General features: G+C 66.6%; 1 protein-coding gene across 9 annotated transcripts in view; it reads left to right on the top strand.

Annotated features, from left to right (window-relative positions):
* The first annotated feature begins 2,775 nt into the window (after positions 1 to 2,775).
* CACNA1H (calcium voltage-gated channel subunit alpha1 H) overlaps positions 2,776 to 12,264 on the top strand; it is a 68,752-nt gene continuing 59,263 nt past the window's right edge. For 8 of the 9 annotated variants that reach the window (XM_070567105.1, XM_070567104.1, XM_070567103.1 and 5 more), the window contains exons 1-2: positions 2,776 to 2,911; positions 3,204 to 3,517. In XM_070567105.1, coding sequence (XP_070423206.1) covers positions 3,222 to 3,517 — 296 coding nt within the window. In that variant the 5' untranslated portion in view covers positions 2,776 to 2,911; positions 3,204 to 3,221. Of the gene's footprint in view, positions 2,912 to 3,057; positions 3,518 to 12,264 lie in introns of those variants that run through there. The other variant, XM_070567106.1, reaches the window with a different exon arrangement.

Below are 12,264 nucleotides of genomic sequence, written 5' to 3'. Positions count from 1 at the left end.
ACCTTGAGGTGGAAGATGCCCCTCCAGGTGTCAGCATGGCCCCACCCATCTGTAAAGGGGCCACAGGATGCCTGAGGGCTACAGGCTTTGTCAGGTTACAGACTCTGTCTTTAAAAAACAATGTCTATTTTAAAAACCCATGGCCCTGTCCCTTCTGCAGACATCTGGAGGACAAAGCGTGACAGAGGAGGGTGACAGTCTGTCGCATTTAGAATGACACTCAGCTTTCTCCCTGTGCCACGAGGCCCTGTGGGAAACCCTGCCTAGCCCTCCCTCCCTCACCACCCCACTTCGTGGCTGGCTCACTGGCGCCCCAGACTCTCTCTGGTTCTTCCCGCTCCTCAGCTCTCTCCTGCCTGCCACGGGGCCTTTGCATAGGCTGCTCTGGTTGCTGGGAGAAACCCCTGCTCCTTTTACAGCTGCTTTCTTGTCCTCAAGTAGGTCCCCTGCCTGCGCCCTCCCCGCCCCCCACCCCCCCATCTATCTTGGCTCTCCATGGCACTTAACACAGCTCCTAAGTGCTTTCTTCCTCCATCCACCGGCTTATTTGTGGCTGCCTCCCTGAGGGAATGAAGCTTCAGGGAACCAGGACGGGGCCGGTACGGGTCACCATGGCTGTATCCTCAGCCTGGCACACTGCCAAGCTCCCACTAATTTTTGTCCAGCGACTCACTCGCAGCCCTGGCTAGGAAGAATGTTGGGCTTCACCTTCTCTCTTAAGGAGCAGCAGTGTGGACAGATCAGGGAACCAGGAGACCCCAGCCCAGGACCCTTCTGTGGTTTTGTGTCTGCCCCACCCTTGCAAGCTTCCCCGAGGGGCTGCGTCCTAGGCCTCGGGTTCTCCCGGGCCCCTCTCCTCGGTGGCTGGGGCCCTAATTCCTCTGTGAGGACCTTTGTTACCGGCTGCTGCCCCTCACTGCTAAGGAAGAGCGTGAAAATAGAGTTAACTGTTTTTCCTTTCTTGAAAAGTTCACTTGCACAAAAAGAGGTGCTGCTGAGCAGTGCGGGGCCTGCCCCCAAGCTGCTGTGGCCTCGCCTCCCAGCACCTTCCTCGCCCCAGGGGCCCAGCAGGTGGGGAGCAGGGCACAGCTGCCTCCCCAGCGCCCCCTCCGCCCTGCACAGCGAGTCCCCACATCACGGCTGTGCTCCCCCCACTGCCAGCCTGGAGGTGCAGAAGCCCAGGCTGGCAGCGGGCTCACCAGAGCCTCTCCATGTCCGGGGGTTCTAAGGGGGACCCTCACCCACTCACCCACCCCCAGCAGCTCGTGAGACACCAAACCCTGGGAGCCAGCATGTGAGGAGCAGCTACTCAGCTCTTTGTCCAGCGAAAGGGGGGGTCTCTCCTCCACCCTGAGGGTGGGCCTGAAAGCATCCAGGGAGAGGCCCCTCCTGGGCTGCAATCTCTGCTCAGCCCCTGCTGGTCCGGGTGTGGGTGAGGCACACACCCTGCCAGTTCAAGGATGACACAAACTGGTGGTGCTGGGGAAGTCAAAAGCTGTCGGAGCCTCAGGGTCTCAGGTGTCACTGGGGGCACAGGGGTGGGGAAGAGCCAGGAGCCAGGCCCCAGCTCCCGCTCTGCTGACACCTAGAAGGGCAGGGACCCCCTCCCCCCGGGGACACGTGCCGCTATCCCTGGCGTCTCAAGCAGGGGCTCGCTGGCTGGGGGTGGGAGGTCCCTCTGTGGGCCTGGTGGGGGCCTTCCCCCGCTGATCCAGGCCCTGAGGTGCTGCCCCTGTGGGGGGAGTGAGCCCCACGAGGACTTCGCCATGGAGGGACCCCCTGGAACACCCCTGAGCCGTCCCTCGCGCGTCTCGGTGTGAGCGGGGGCTTCAGGAGGGCCCAGCCCCCTCCCCAGGGTCCCACAGGTCTCCACCCAGGAGGGGGCTGGGCACAGGGCAAGTTGGCAGAAACTGCCGCCTGTGTGTGTGTGTGTGTGCATGTATGTGTGTGCGCGCACGTGTGCGTGTGAGATGCAGATGCAGGAGCACCCAGAATCCCACCCACAGATGGAGCAGCGCATCACACGGGCACGGTCACACCCAGGACACACTCGCGGGGGGAGGGGCTCGCGCTCCCGCCGCCGCGCGCCGCCCACGCCCGCCCGGCCCCGCCCCCTCGGCGACCCCGGCCCTCGGCGTGGTAGGGGCGGGGGCGGCGCGCCGGCGGGAGGGGGAGGGGAGGGCCGCCTCCGCGGCTCGGGCCGCCCCCGCAGTTGGGGGCGGGGAGGACGTTGGCGGCGCTCCCCCGCCCCCAGCCAAGGCTCTCCGCGAGCGCCCCCTGGCGCCCCGCGCGCCCGGCAGAGGGAGGGTGGGGGCGCGGCGGGGGGCGCGGCGGGGGCGCGGGCGGGGCCCAGCTCCGCCCTCCGGGGCCGGGGGGGCGGGGCACCCTCCGCGCCCGGGGAGGGGTCTCCGGCGCGCGCGCCTCTGAGCTCGGAGCGGCCCTCCCGGCGCCCCCCGGCCGTCCCCGCGGGGGCGCCCCCGGCCCGCGCTCGGCGCCCCCCTTCCCCGGGCTGGCCCCGCCCCCCGCGCTGGCCCCGCCCCACCCCCGCCCCTCCCGCGGCTCACTCCGAAGTTTCCTGCGCCGCGCGCGGACACGCTCCGGGCTCGCTCGCCGCCCCGCCGCCCCGCAGCCCCGCCGCCCCCGGCTCGCGCCCCCGCGCCCCCCGCTCGTGCGCCCAGCCGTCCTCCTCCGCGCCGGGCCGCCGCCGTCGCCGCCGCCGGGCCAGCCGGAGCCGGAGCGGGAGCCGGGGCGGGAGCGGGAACCGGCGGACCCGGGCGCGAGCCGGGGGCGCGGGCCGGGGGCGCGGGCCGGGGGCGGCGGCGCTCCAGCCGGGCCGAGCGCCGTGCCGGGTCCGCGGTGACCGCGCCGCCCGGGCCATGCCCGCGGGGACGCCGCCGGCCGCCGGAGCGAGGTGAGACGCGGCGAGGACGCGCGCCCCTCTGCGAGCTGGGACCCTCTTCAACTTGAGCGCAGCGGCCGGGGGGCCCCCCTCGGCACGCGCCCCTCGCCCTGGCGGTGGGGGAGGGGCCGCCCAGCCCTCGCCCGAGGGAGGGAGGGGGCGGGCGGGGGCGGGGGGCGCGTGTGTCTCTAATAAGAAAAGACAAAGGCGTACCGGCGGCCGCGGCTGTTCCCGCAGCTCCGCTCCGCCCGAGGCGGGCGAGGGGTGTCGTTCCCGGGACCCGGTCACTGCCTGTCCCCCGCAGGTGCTGGCCGCCGCCACCATGACCGAGGGCGCGCTGGCGGCCGGCGAGGTCCGAGTGCCCCTGGGCGCGCCGGCCCCGGGTCCTGCAGCGGCGGGGGCATCCCCGGCGAGCCCTGGGGCGCCGGGGCGCGAGGCGGAGCGGGGATCCGGGCCCGGCACGTCGCCCCCCGAGAGCCCGGCGGCCGAGCGCGGCGCGGAGCTGGGCGCCGACGAGGAGCAGCCCGTCCCGTACCCGGCACTGGCGGCCACCGTCTTCTTTTGCCTCGGGCAGACCACGCGGCCGCGCAGCTGGTGTCTCCGGTTGGTCTGTAACCCATATCCTTCCTGGGCCGCCTAGGTGCGGGGATCTGGGGCTTGGGGTTCCGGGCGCAGGACCCCATCCGCGTGCGTCCCCGCGCGCCGGTGCTCGTTAGACCCGGCGCGGGCCGGACACGCGGGGGACGCAGGGCGGGGGCGCGAGAGCAGCGTTCTTTCGAGAGAGGGGGCCCCAGGCCGCGCTTTGGGGGTCAGCCGGGGTATCTCCCCCGACTCGAATAGGGTGCCTCCGTTCCAGAGCCACCCCGGGACGGGAGAGGGTGGAAGAGAAGCAGCGAGGCCACCGGGGGCTTGGAGGGGAGAGGGATCGGCATGGAGGGGAGGTGGGAACTTCCCGCGCCCCTATGCGTGGCATGTAGGACGGGAATTCTCCTTTCTTTCTCGGGCTTAGAGACCACTTGGCTTGAGGTAGGGCCCTCAGTGAGGAGACGCCGGCAGTAACTAGAGTAAGGGAGCAAAGTTTTCATCCTGTGCCTTGCGCTTCGGAGCGCTGCGGGAGACCCGCAGGGGCCAGGCAGCCGTGCGCCCTCGCCGGTCCTTTTCCTCGGAGAGAGGCGGTGACGTTGGTTGTGAACTCGGCTTTCCGAGCTGAACTCGGTGCTGGGGCTGGTTTAAGTCATGCGCAGCTGGGGGTGGGGGGCAGGGAGGCAGCTGGCACCACACGCTGGAGTCCCTTCTCCCGTGCTTTCCGTGGCTGGAGAGGAAGGGGCCGCCCTTTCTACTCTCCGTGAGAACGGCCTGTATAGACTTTAAGAGAAGGTTCCAGAGCAGGGCTCGGTCGGGCCAGGAGGCATTTCTGGGATGCAGGCAGCAGGTCTGGTAGCCTGAAGCAGGTGGTCTTTGGGGACTGTGTCAGGGGGCTCTGCTTCGCCCGGCGTCCAGGCTGGTTCTCCCCGCCGGCCCGAGGAGCTGTTTGCCGGGTGGCTGGAGTTGGGGTGCTGTGCCGTGGTGGCCCTCCATCTGGAGGGATGGGGCGTCCTGGGCTGTCCACTGGGCAGGCGGGGGTGGATCCTGCACAGAAACTTTGCATGTCCGACTGGAGGAGACAGACAAAGGCAAAATGAGCAATGTGTGTATATATTTCTCTACGTTGTGTGTTTAACTGTATAAATATTAAATACAAAAGAGGAATCTGTACCAAAAAAGTAATAAAGCCTGTGTTTTTCTCTTTTGAAATCCAAACATCGGCTGAGTCAGGTTCGTCTCCTGGTTGTGAAGGAGATCGTTGTGGCCTGGACCCTGGGCTGCAGCCGGAGGGCCTCCCTCCAGCCTGGCACAAGCCTCGGTGCCTGTCTTTGTCCTTGTGGCTGGCGTGCGGGTGGGCATCTGAGGGTGTCCCAGCTTGCTCCTCTCAGCAGCAGCCAGGCTGACTTTGAGGTGGCTGTGGGTTTGTCCTGTCTTGAGAGGCCAGCCTGGAGGTGGTCAGGCCATCTCGTTCTGGAGGGAAGGTGGCGTGGCTGGGTTGGTGGTGGGTGATGGGGTGGGTCCCCTAAGGCCCTGGGACGGGCCGGGGCAGGAGGCCAGCCCTCCCCGCGTGTCTGTCATTTCTGAGCATGTGCACAGGCCAGATAGGGACAGAGCCAAATGGGCCTGCACTTTCTCTCTCCTGACAGCCCCCGTGTCTGGCCGCTCTGTCCCTTCACGGCTATGGGAGCCTTTGAGCCTGACCCCCGTGTTCCACACAGGCTGTGTCCCCGAGGATGTCTGACGAGGTTTTTTGTGTTACTTGGGACAGGGAAGGTGGAGGGCGCCTGGCCACAGGTTGGGTGAGGCCCAGGGGAGCCAGGGGCATCCACGTGCCAGTGTCTTCGTCCTTGAGTTATTTGACGATGCAAGGAAGACACTGCCCTGCAGCCCCGGGAGGATGCTGAGAGCAAGAAGGGCCCCGTCAGCCAGCCGGGGAAGAGCAAGCCATTCTCTCTGGCTGGCAGCCCCATCCTTGTGGTGGGACCACCCCCGGTGTTCCCAGGGGCTCCTGGCAGGGGGAGGAGGGGGCCACCGTGAGTGTGACAGGTCCTTTGCCTCCTGCCATCCTGCGTGTCCCTGTTCGGAGCCGTCAGGTCTCCCAGGAGGCCCCGCCCCGCTCCTGCCTGCCTTGCCGTCGGCGTACCCTGGTACAGTTTGACGCCCCTGGAAGAGAACTGGTGATCTGGAGCATCTCCAACCCCATTTTTCTTTTTCTTGTTGCTGGGGAGTCAAGGAGTTCAGATCCCGGGGCTGTGTTACTACAGGCCCCCGTGGACGTCCCGCATCTGTCAAGTGGGTGGGCTTATCAGGGTCCCCGGCCGTGTGGGGATGCCGGCTGGCCTCCAGCAGATGCCAGGCCCTGGTGGGGGGCAGAGGGCAGGGGCTGTCGGCTGCAGGGAGAACCTAAAATAAGCTGGTGCTCCAGGACAGGTGGAGATCAGCTCCCGGGGAAGCCCATGGGGCTTCGGTCCCGGCTTTCTGGAGCGCTTCAGATTCCTGGGAGTCAGAGGGCCCGCCTTGTGCAAGGCAGGGGGCGCAGTGGGTGGCTGCTGTGGCCGGAGGGTGCCGCCGCAGCCTCAGTCTTTCTTTTGCTGGTTGATGTCGTGTCTCAGTCACCCGCCGTCCTAATGTGGAGCCTTGTTGTAGAGGAGGCTTTGGGAAGTAGCATAATTGGGTTCGTTCTGGGAACCCACTCCCTGTGAAGCAGCTCCCTGCTGTCTGGGGGCTGTCACAGTGCCACGGACCCGCCAAGCCCAGCCTGAGCCAGGATGCGATGGCAATTGCCATGCAGGAAGGGGCCTTCCTGGAGGCCCCTTTCTGGAGCCTCCATGTGGATGCCCCCTGCCCCCCCGCCAGACAAACACGGGTATTCTGTCTTTGACTTACGGGAGAGTGTGATGTACACGAAGTCGGGGGGCGGGGGATGGTCCGAGGACAGCTGTTATTTTATTGATTTACTTTGGTTTGGGGAATATAACCGTGCTGGAACTTTGGGGCGAGTGCTGTTTCTCCTACACAGGGTTATTTATAGAGGCAGGTGGGTGGGATCTGTGTAGCCCGCTCGCTAGGCTGGGTTGTGTTCTGCCCGGGCTCCCCCAGGGTTCCTGACTCTGCGCTTGCCGGAGACGCAGCTGCTGTGTCCCAGCACCCAGGCCAGGCGGGGCCTCCCGGGGATGCTTGCCGGCTGGGAAGGGGCCCTGCTGGGGTCCCTGTGTGAGCCGCGGAGGCCGGCAGTGGCCCAATCAGAGTGTTGAGGGACTAGGAGGGGGCCGAGGGGGCTCAGGGATGGTGGGAGCCCCAGGACACGTCTTCATGGGGCCGGGCACCCAATGTCTCTCGGCGTCGGGGCTCGGAGAAGGCAGAGGATGTGCCAAGGTCACGCGGCTGCCAGAGGGCAGAGCTGGGTGAGCCCAGCCTGACTCTTGAGTCCCTGTGTGCGTGTGCCCAGCAGGAGGTGGGGCTGGATGCGTCCAAGTCCTTGAGGGCGTCCTGGAAGAGTCAGTGCTCCGGGCTGTCACGCCGCGCTGGGGTGCTGCCATGGCTGGGCTCACAGCGGGCGTGGGCGTCTGATGAGGACACGCAGGGCGTTGATCTGGAAAGGGGAGGCCCTGATCTGCTGTCACCTGCCTCTCTGCACCCAGCAGCCCCCTTGGCCCCCACAGGCCGGACATGAACAGGACGGTCACAGATCCTCCTCACTTCCTGACCTCGTGGCCATGTCTCCAAGCACTTTGTTCTATGCGAGGAGCTTCAGGTGCAGCGGGAGTCCAGGCCCGGGTGCTCTGTCTCCCCCAGCTCCCTCCTGGCCCTGGGCTCCCCCATGCCAGCACTGACGTGTGTCGGCTTCCTGGATTTGGGCTCCTCGGGCCAGCCCTGCAGGGGCCATCTCCCTGGAGTCCGTGAGGTGTTCACAGGCAGGCACCAGGGGGCCTGGGGCTGGGTGGACGGAAGGCCATCGTGGCCTCTCTGTGGAACCCTGGGACTTGAGAGCAGAGAGGTCATGTCCACTGTGGGCGCACTCGATCTATGTAGGCGCCCTGGGCTCCCTACAGCCCTGACTTCTCTGCCTGAAGAAGGAGTTACAGGCGTGTATGTGTGTCTCTGGAGTCCCCACTGTCACCTCAAGCTTGGAGAGCACGTCTTCATGCTGAGCACTGACTGTACCTGGCTGGGGGGGTCGTCTTCCTGGGCTCCAGGGCTGGGAGGGGGCAGGGAGGCAGAAGTGAAGATGTCCCAGCTGAGACGGGAGGGTCTTGGAGAGAGGGCATTTCCCCTGAGAGCTGGGGGCCGGTGGGGGGGTCAGTGAGGGCAGAGGCGGATCTCTGAGCGCCTGCAGGAGGCGGGTGGGGGGAGCCTCGTCCCTAGAGGGGCCCCTGGACGGGGGCCTGAACTCCCGTTGGCCCCCTGGTGAGAGCAGGGCTGTGGGGCCTTGTTCTGCTGGGTTCCACGGAGCGTCACGGCTGCTCAGGAGGGCTTTCTGGAGGAGGTGATGCTGGGCTGGGCCATGAAGATGGATAGGAGCTGGTGGTGGGGAAGGAACAGAAGGGCTCTTATGGGGTCTGTAACAGGTTCTTTTTCCGACAGGAGGGGCAGAAGGGCGTGATTGCTGGGGACCCTGCCCTGGTTGGAGGTCAGATCCGTGGGGCGGGCGGGGTGTGGAAGGGGCGCTTAGCGAGAGCTGGGGTTTGCCTACCTGAGAGGCACTTGGCTGTGTCCTTGTCACTTTTGGTGCTTTGGGACTACCGGGAAGGGTCCTGGCTGAGACACCACTCTGCCCGCGGTGGCCTAGACTTCCAGCCTTGCCCCCCGCCCCCTTCTCCAGCACCTGCAGGGCCCTGAGCCTGTAGACAGTTAGTGCCTCTTGAGCTTACTGGCGGCCTGATTAGTTGGCGGAGCCCAGGAAATGCTGATGAAGTTCTCGGTGCGTGTGGCCTGAGGCCACGTGTGGCCCCCACACCCTTGTCTGCCACCCAGCTGCACCCCAAGGAGGTTCTGTGTGTCGGGGGGGCTACTCGGAGGAGCAGTGCTGGGCGGGTGGGGGCCCCTGTGAACACTCGTTGCGAGGCGGCTTCCCCCTCCTGGCCTGAGCTCTGTGCTGGCCCTCATGCTGGGCTCACGGTGGGCCTCCCCGAGAGGGAAGCACGGGGCTCAGCGAGCTCCTGCCACGTGCCCAGCGCATCCAGCTCTTGGCTGCTCTGCAGTAGAGTAAGGCTGGCCCGGTCACTGTGTGCGTGCTCGGAAGGGCGGATGGACCAGATGGAGGCTGCTGGGGGTTAGGAGCCAGGGGGACTCCATCAGCTCAATGGGCACAGGGACTTGGGGGGGGGGTGGACACAGAGCAGGAATGTCACAGGCAGCGGAATGGCAGGTGCTAAGGTCCTGAGGCAGGTGGAACGTGTCTGTGCCACTCGCTCAGGTGGGGCTGTGCTGTGAGGTGAAGGTGAGGAGGGGCAGGGCGGGCTGTAGGGAGGGAGGCAGGAAAAGCCTGTGAGCGTGGTGGGTGGGCTGGTGGGCTAGCCTGGGCTCAGGGAGTGAGTCTGCCTCCAGGTGGGGTTGGGGCAGTTCCTCCGGGTAGGGGGGTCAGTGTTGGGACCAGGCTTGAGGAGAAACCAGGGACAGGTGGACGGCACTTCAGGGGCAGAGACCAGGAGGAGGGAAGGTGTTGGTGCCTCCTCCCGACCTTTGATACCCAAGGTGGGGCATGGCCGGTGCCGGCCCTGCAGAGGAAGCTCTTGGACCCGGTGGGCATCACGTTTGCACCACCCGGACTCCATTCTGACCGGGGGAGGCTGCAGCATCCCCCTGGCACGGCGGAGTGCTCAGAGGTGGTCTGGGGTGCTCCCTGTGCCTTCTGTGGCACAGTGGGCGCGGCGGCCGGCTCCCTGGAGCCATTGGTGAGACTCCCAGCCCAGGGTCAGGATGCGAAGGAATGCGGGGCTGGGCCAGCCTGTCAAACATCATAGGGCGGATCCGAGGCAGCCTGGCCGCTGGCGCATCTACACCCCCGGCCGCCCGGGGTCAAGGGCAGGCGGAAACACGTTAGCTTTATTTCTGCTGGTGTCGCACACGCGTCCCCGCCCCCACCCGTGCAGGCCTGCCCAGGAAGGGGGTGGCGGCCCTTGAGGCTGAGTTAGGAAGATTCTTTCTCTTCGTGTTTTCTACAGGCCGGTATTTAACTCGAGCACAAAAGACCCGTTACTCTCCCCTCCCCTGAGCAGTTGATTTTGCACAACTGGGCACAATTCCAGGCACATGGGCCTCGGTTGAACGTCCAAGGGGGCAATTGAAGGGGGTGCCCGTCCTGGGCGGACACGAAGAGTGTGGTCCGTCCAATGGCCCGCAGTGACTTAGGTCCCAGATGCCCGGTCAGAGATGGGGGCCGAGAGCCCAGACGGGATGGGGCGCGGAGGGAGGCAGCCCGGCTCAGTGAGTTGGCAGCAGGCTCGGGCGGCGTCCCCGGAGCGCCGTGCCCGCCACGGATGACAGATGGGGGCCGCTCTGCCGTGCTGGCTTCACAGTGCGAGTAGCGGCTCATTTTGCTCAGAAGGGGCCCGGCCAAACAGACGCACGCCTGCCGAGGGGGGTGCGGGTGTGCCGGCCCACGTGGCCCGCGGGCAGGCCGCAGGGACGCGGGTGTCCCCGGCTCCGGGGCGCTCGTCTCCTCTGCTGCAGGGAGGAGCTGGGTGTTGGCGGTGCTGTCAGAGCCTGGAGTTCTGATTAGTGGGGACAGGTGACGAATGTGCTAAATTAGAGAGTGCCGGGCGGGGGACGCGGCCGCCTCTGTGTACTCTGCATGAGGGGGAGGAGGGTGCTTCAAGTGGCGGGGACCCGCCTCTCCATGGCCCAGTGCAGCTTGTGGCTGCGGGGGGACTTCAGGGGCTCCGGGAGCACCCCACTTCTTAGAAGTGATGCTGTCGAGGGCCAAGGCTGTGTCCTCCCCAGGCCTTGACCGCAGCGGCTTTTCACCATGGCTGGGGGCAGGGCTGGCAGAGAGAGGACCCCAGAAGCCGCTCCCCATCCCTGAGTGAGGGGCTGCCTGGCCTGACCCGGTGTCCTGACCCCCCAGGTCTAGCCTGTGTGGGGGTGTCGCCAGCCCTGTCGGCTGTCTGCTCTTGCTCCCGCACGAGGCCCCGCGCCAGGCCTCCGTCTCGGCATCCAGCCGGCCTCGCTGTCAGCGCTTGGGCAAAGCAGGGAGCTGATGTTAATAAAAACCCTGCTGGATGAGGGGCTGAGGCGGCCAGGGCCCGGACAGTGATGCTCAGCGGCTGGGGCCACAGCCATCCTGGCCTGCTCAGGACCAGGGGGCAGGCCTATGCTCCTGGGTGGGCACGATCCTGGTCTCGCCGCCTGGAGCTGCGTGTGCGGAGCCTGGGCCTGGCACTGGTGGAGACACCCTTGGCAGGCGGCGGCCAGGCTGCTGGGTCGCGTTGTCCTCTCTGTTCTGGGCTTGGCAGTGTTCCCCCCTCCAGGCTGGCCTTCAGGTGAGGTCGGACGCTGGGGGATGGCGGCCTGGGCGGGGGACCGATCAGTGTCCTTTCTTGGGCTGTGGTGTGCAGCGGGGGGCCCTGGTCTCTGCCCTCTCCCCGTCTCCCCCTTCGTCACAGTCTTTTCCTTCCATTTCTCTCCCCACATCTGTCTGCACCCGGCAGGAGGTGGTCGTCTGTCGGCCCCTCACCGGCCTGAGGACTGTGGTTGGGACACCCTGATGCCGCTCGAGGGGAGCAGCCTGAGTCGGTGACCACCCCCTCAGGGAGGCCGGGGCCTCCCAGGATTCCTGGTCGTAGGAGGAGGGGGCTAGTAGCTCCTTCCTGAAGTCTGGGTGGTAGCCCCATGCATGTCTCGCTTTCTCCTCACGTCACGTCTGATCGTCTGCAGTGACTGACTGAGCAGGGTCTGCCAGGTGTCCCGGTTCAGGGGGTGAAGTGCCCAGTCTGGTCCACAGCCGGCTGGTGAGAGGGCCGTGTGGCAGAGGCTCCGGGTGCCTGCTGGGGACACATGCCCCTGACCGTGCTCCTGGCCCCAGCTGAGAGCTCCCGGCCTCCCCTGGGGTCCACTAGCCCAGCCGGCATGGAGGGTGCACAGCATTGGCCGTGATACTGGAGGGAGGGGGAGGCTTGGGGGATTGTTCCAGAAGGCACACACCCATGGGGTGAACAGAATTTGTGTCTCTGAGACCGAGGCCGCGAGGCGGGGTGGGCTCTGAGCCTGGGGTGCCTTTCCTGCTCTCAGGAGGTCAGAGGCTGGCACCCCACTGTGCCTGGGGGTTGAAGCCACTTGGTCACCCCCCCAAAGCCGCTGGGCCTTGTGGACGAGGTCGCCTGCCGGGCCTCAGTGTTCTGGTCTGAGGGTCCAGAGAGCTGGACCCTCGAGCTCTCTGGTTGTGCTTGTCTGTGGGCAGCCATGCCGCCAGCAGGCGCCCCCTCCCCACACGCTCCCCTGGTTGGAACAGTGGCACAGGATGTCACCCAGGGGAAAGTCTGGCTGCTGGGGAGCGTCTGCTGGACTGCGGGCTGAGGGCCCGAGTCTTTCCTGGGAGGACCCTGAGGAGCCAGGCTGGCCGTGAGGCTGGTTGTGGGAGGGACTCTCTCGGCCACCAGCACGGTTCCCCTGGGCCTTCGGGCCCTGCCCATAGGAGCGAGCCCCCCTCGGGTTCTCAGGTGCCAGGCCTCAGGCCGAGGCCCGGGTGCCCGTTTGGCGCCCTTGGGGTGACCTTTGAGCCCCTTCAGCCTCCAAGATGTCCCAGGTCTGGGGCAGCTGTGTCTCAGTTGCCCGGCCTTTGG

This window comes from Equus przewalskii, chromosome 12, assembly GCF_037783145.1.
Source record: "Equus przewalskii isolate Varuska chromosome 12, EquPr2, whole genome shotgun sequence".
NCBI classification, from domain to species: domain Eukaryota; kingdom Metazoa; phylum Chordata; class Mammalia; order Perissodactyla; family Equidae; genus Equus; species Equus przewalskii.
This window is presented reverse-complemented; position numbering and strand designations above follow the sequence as displayed.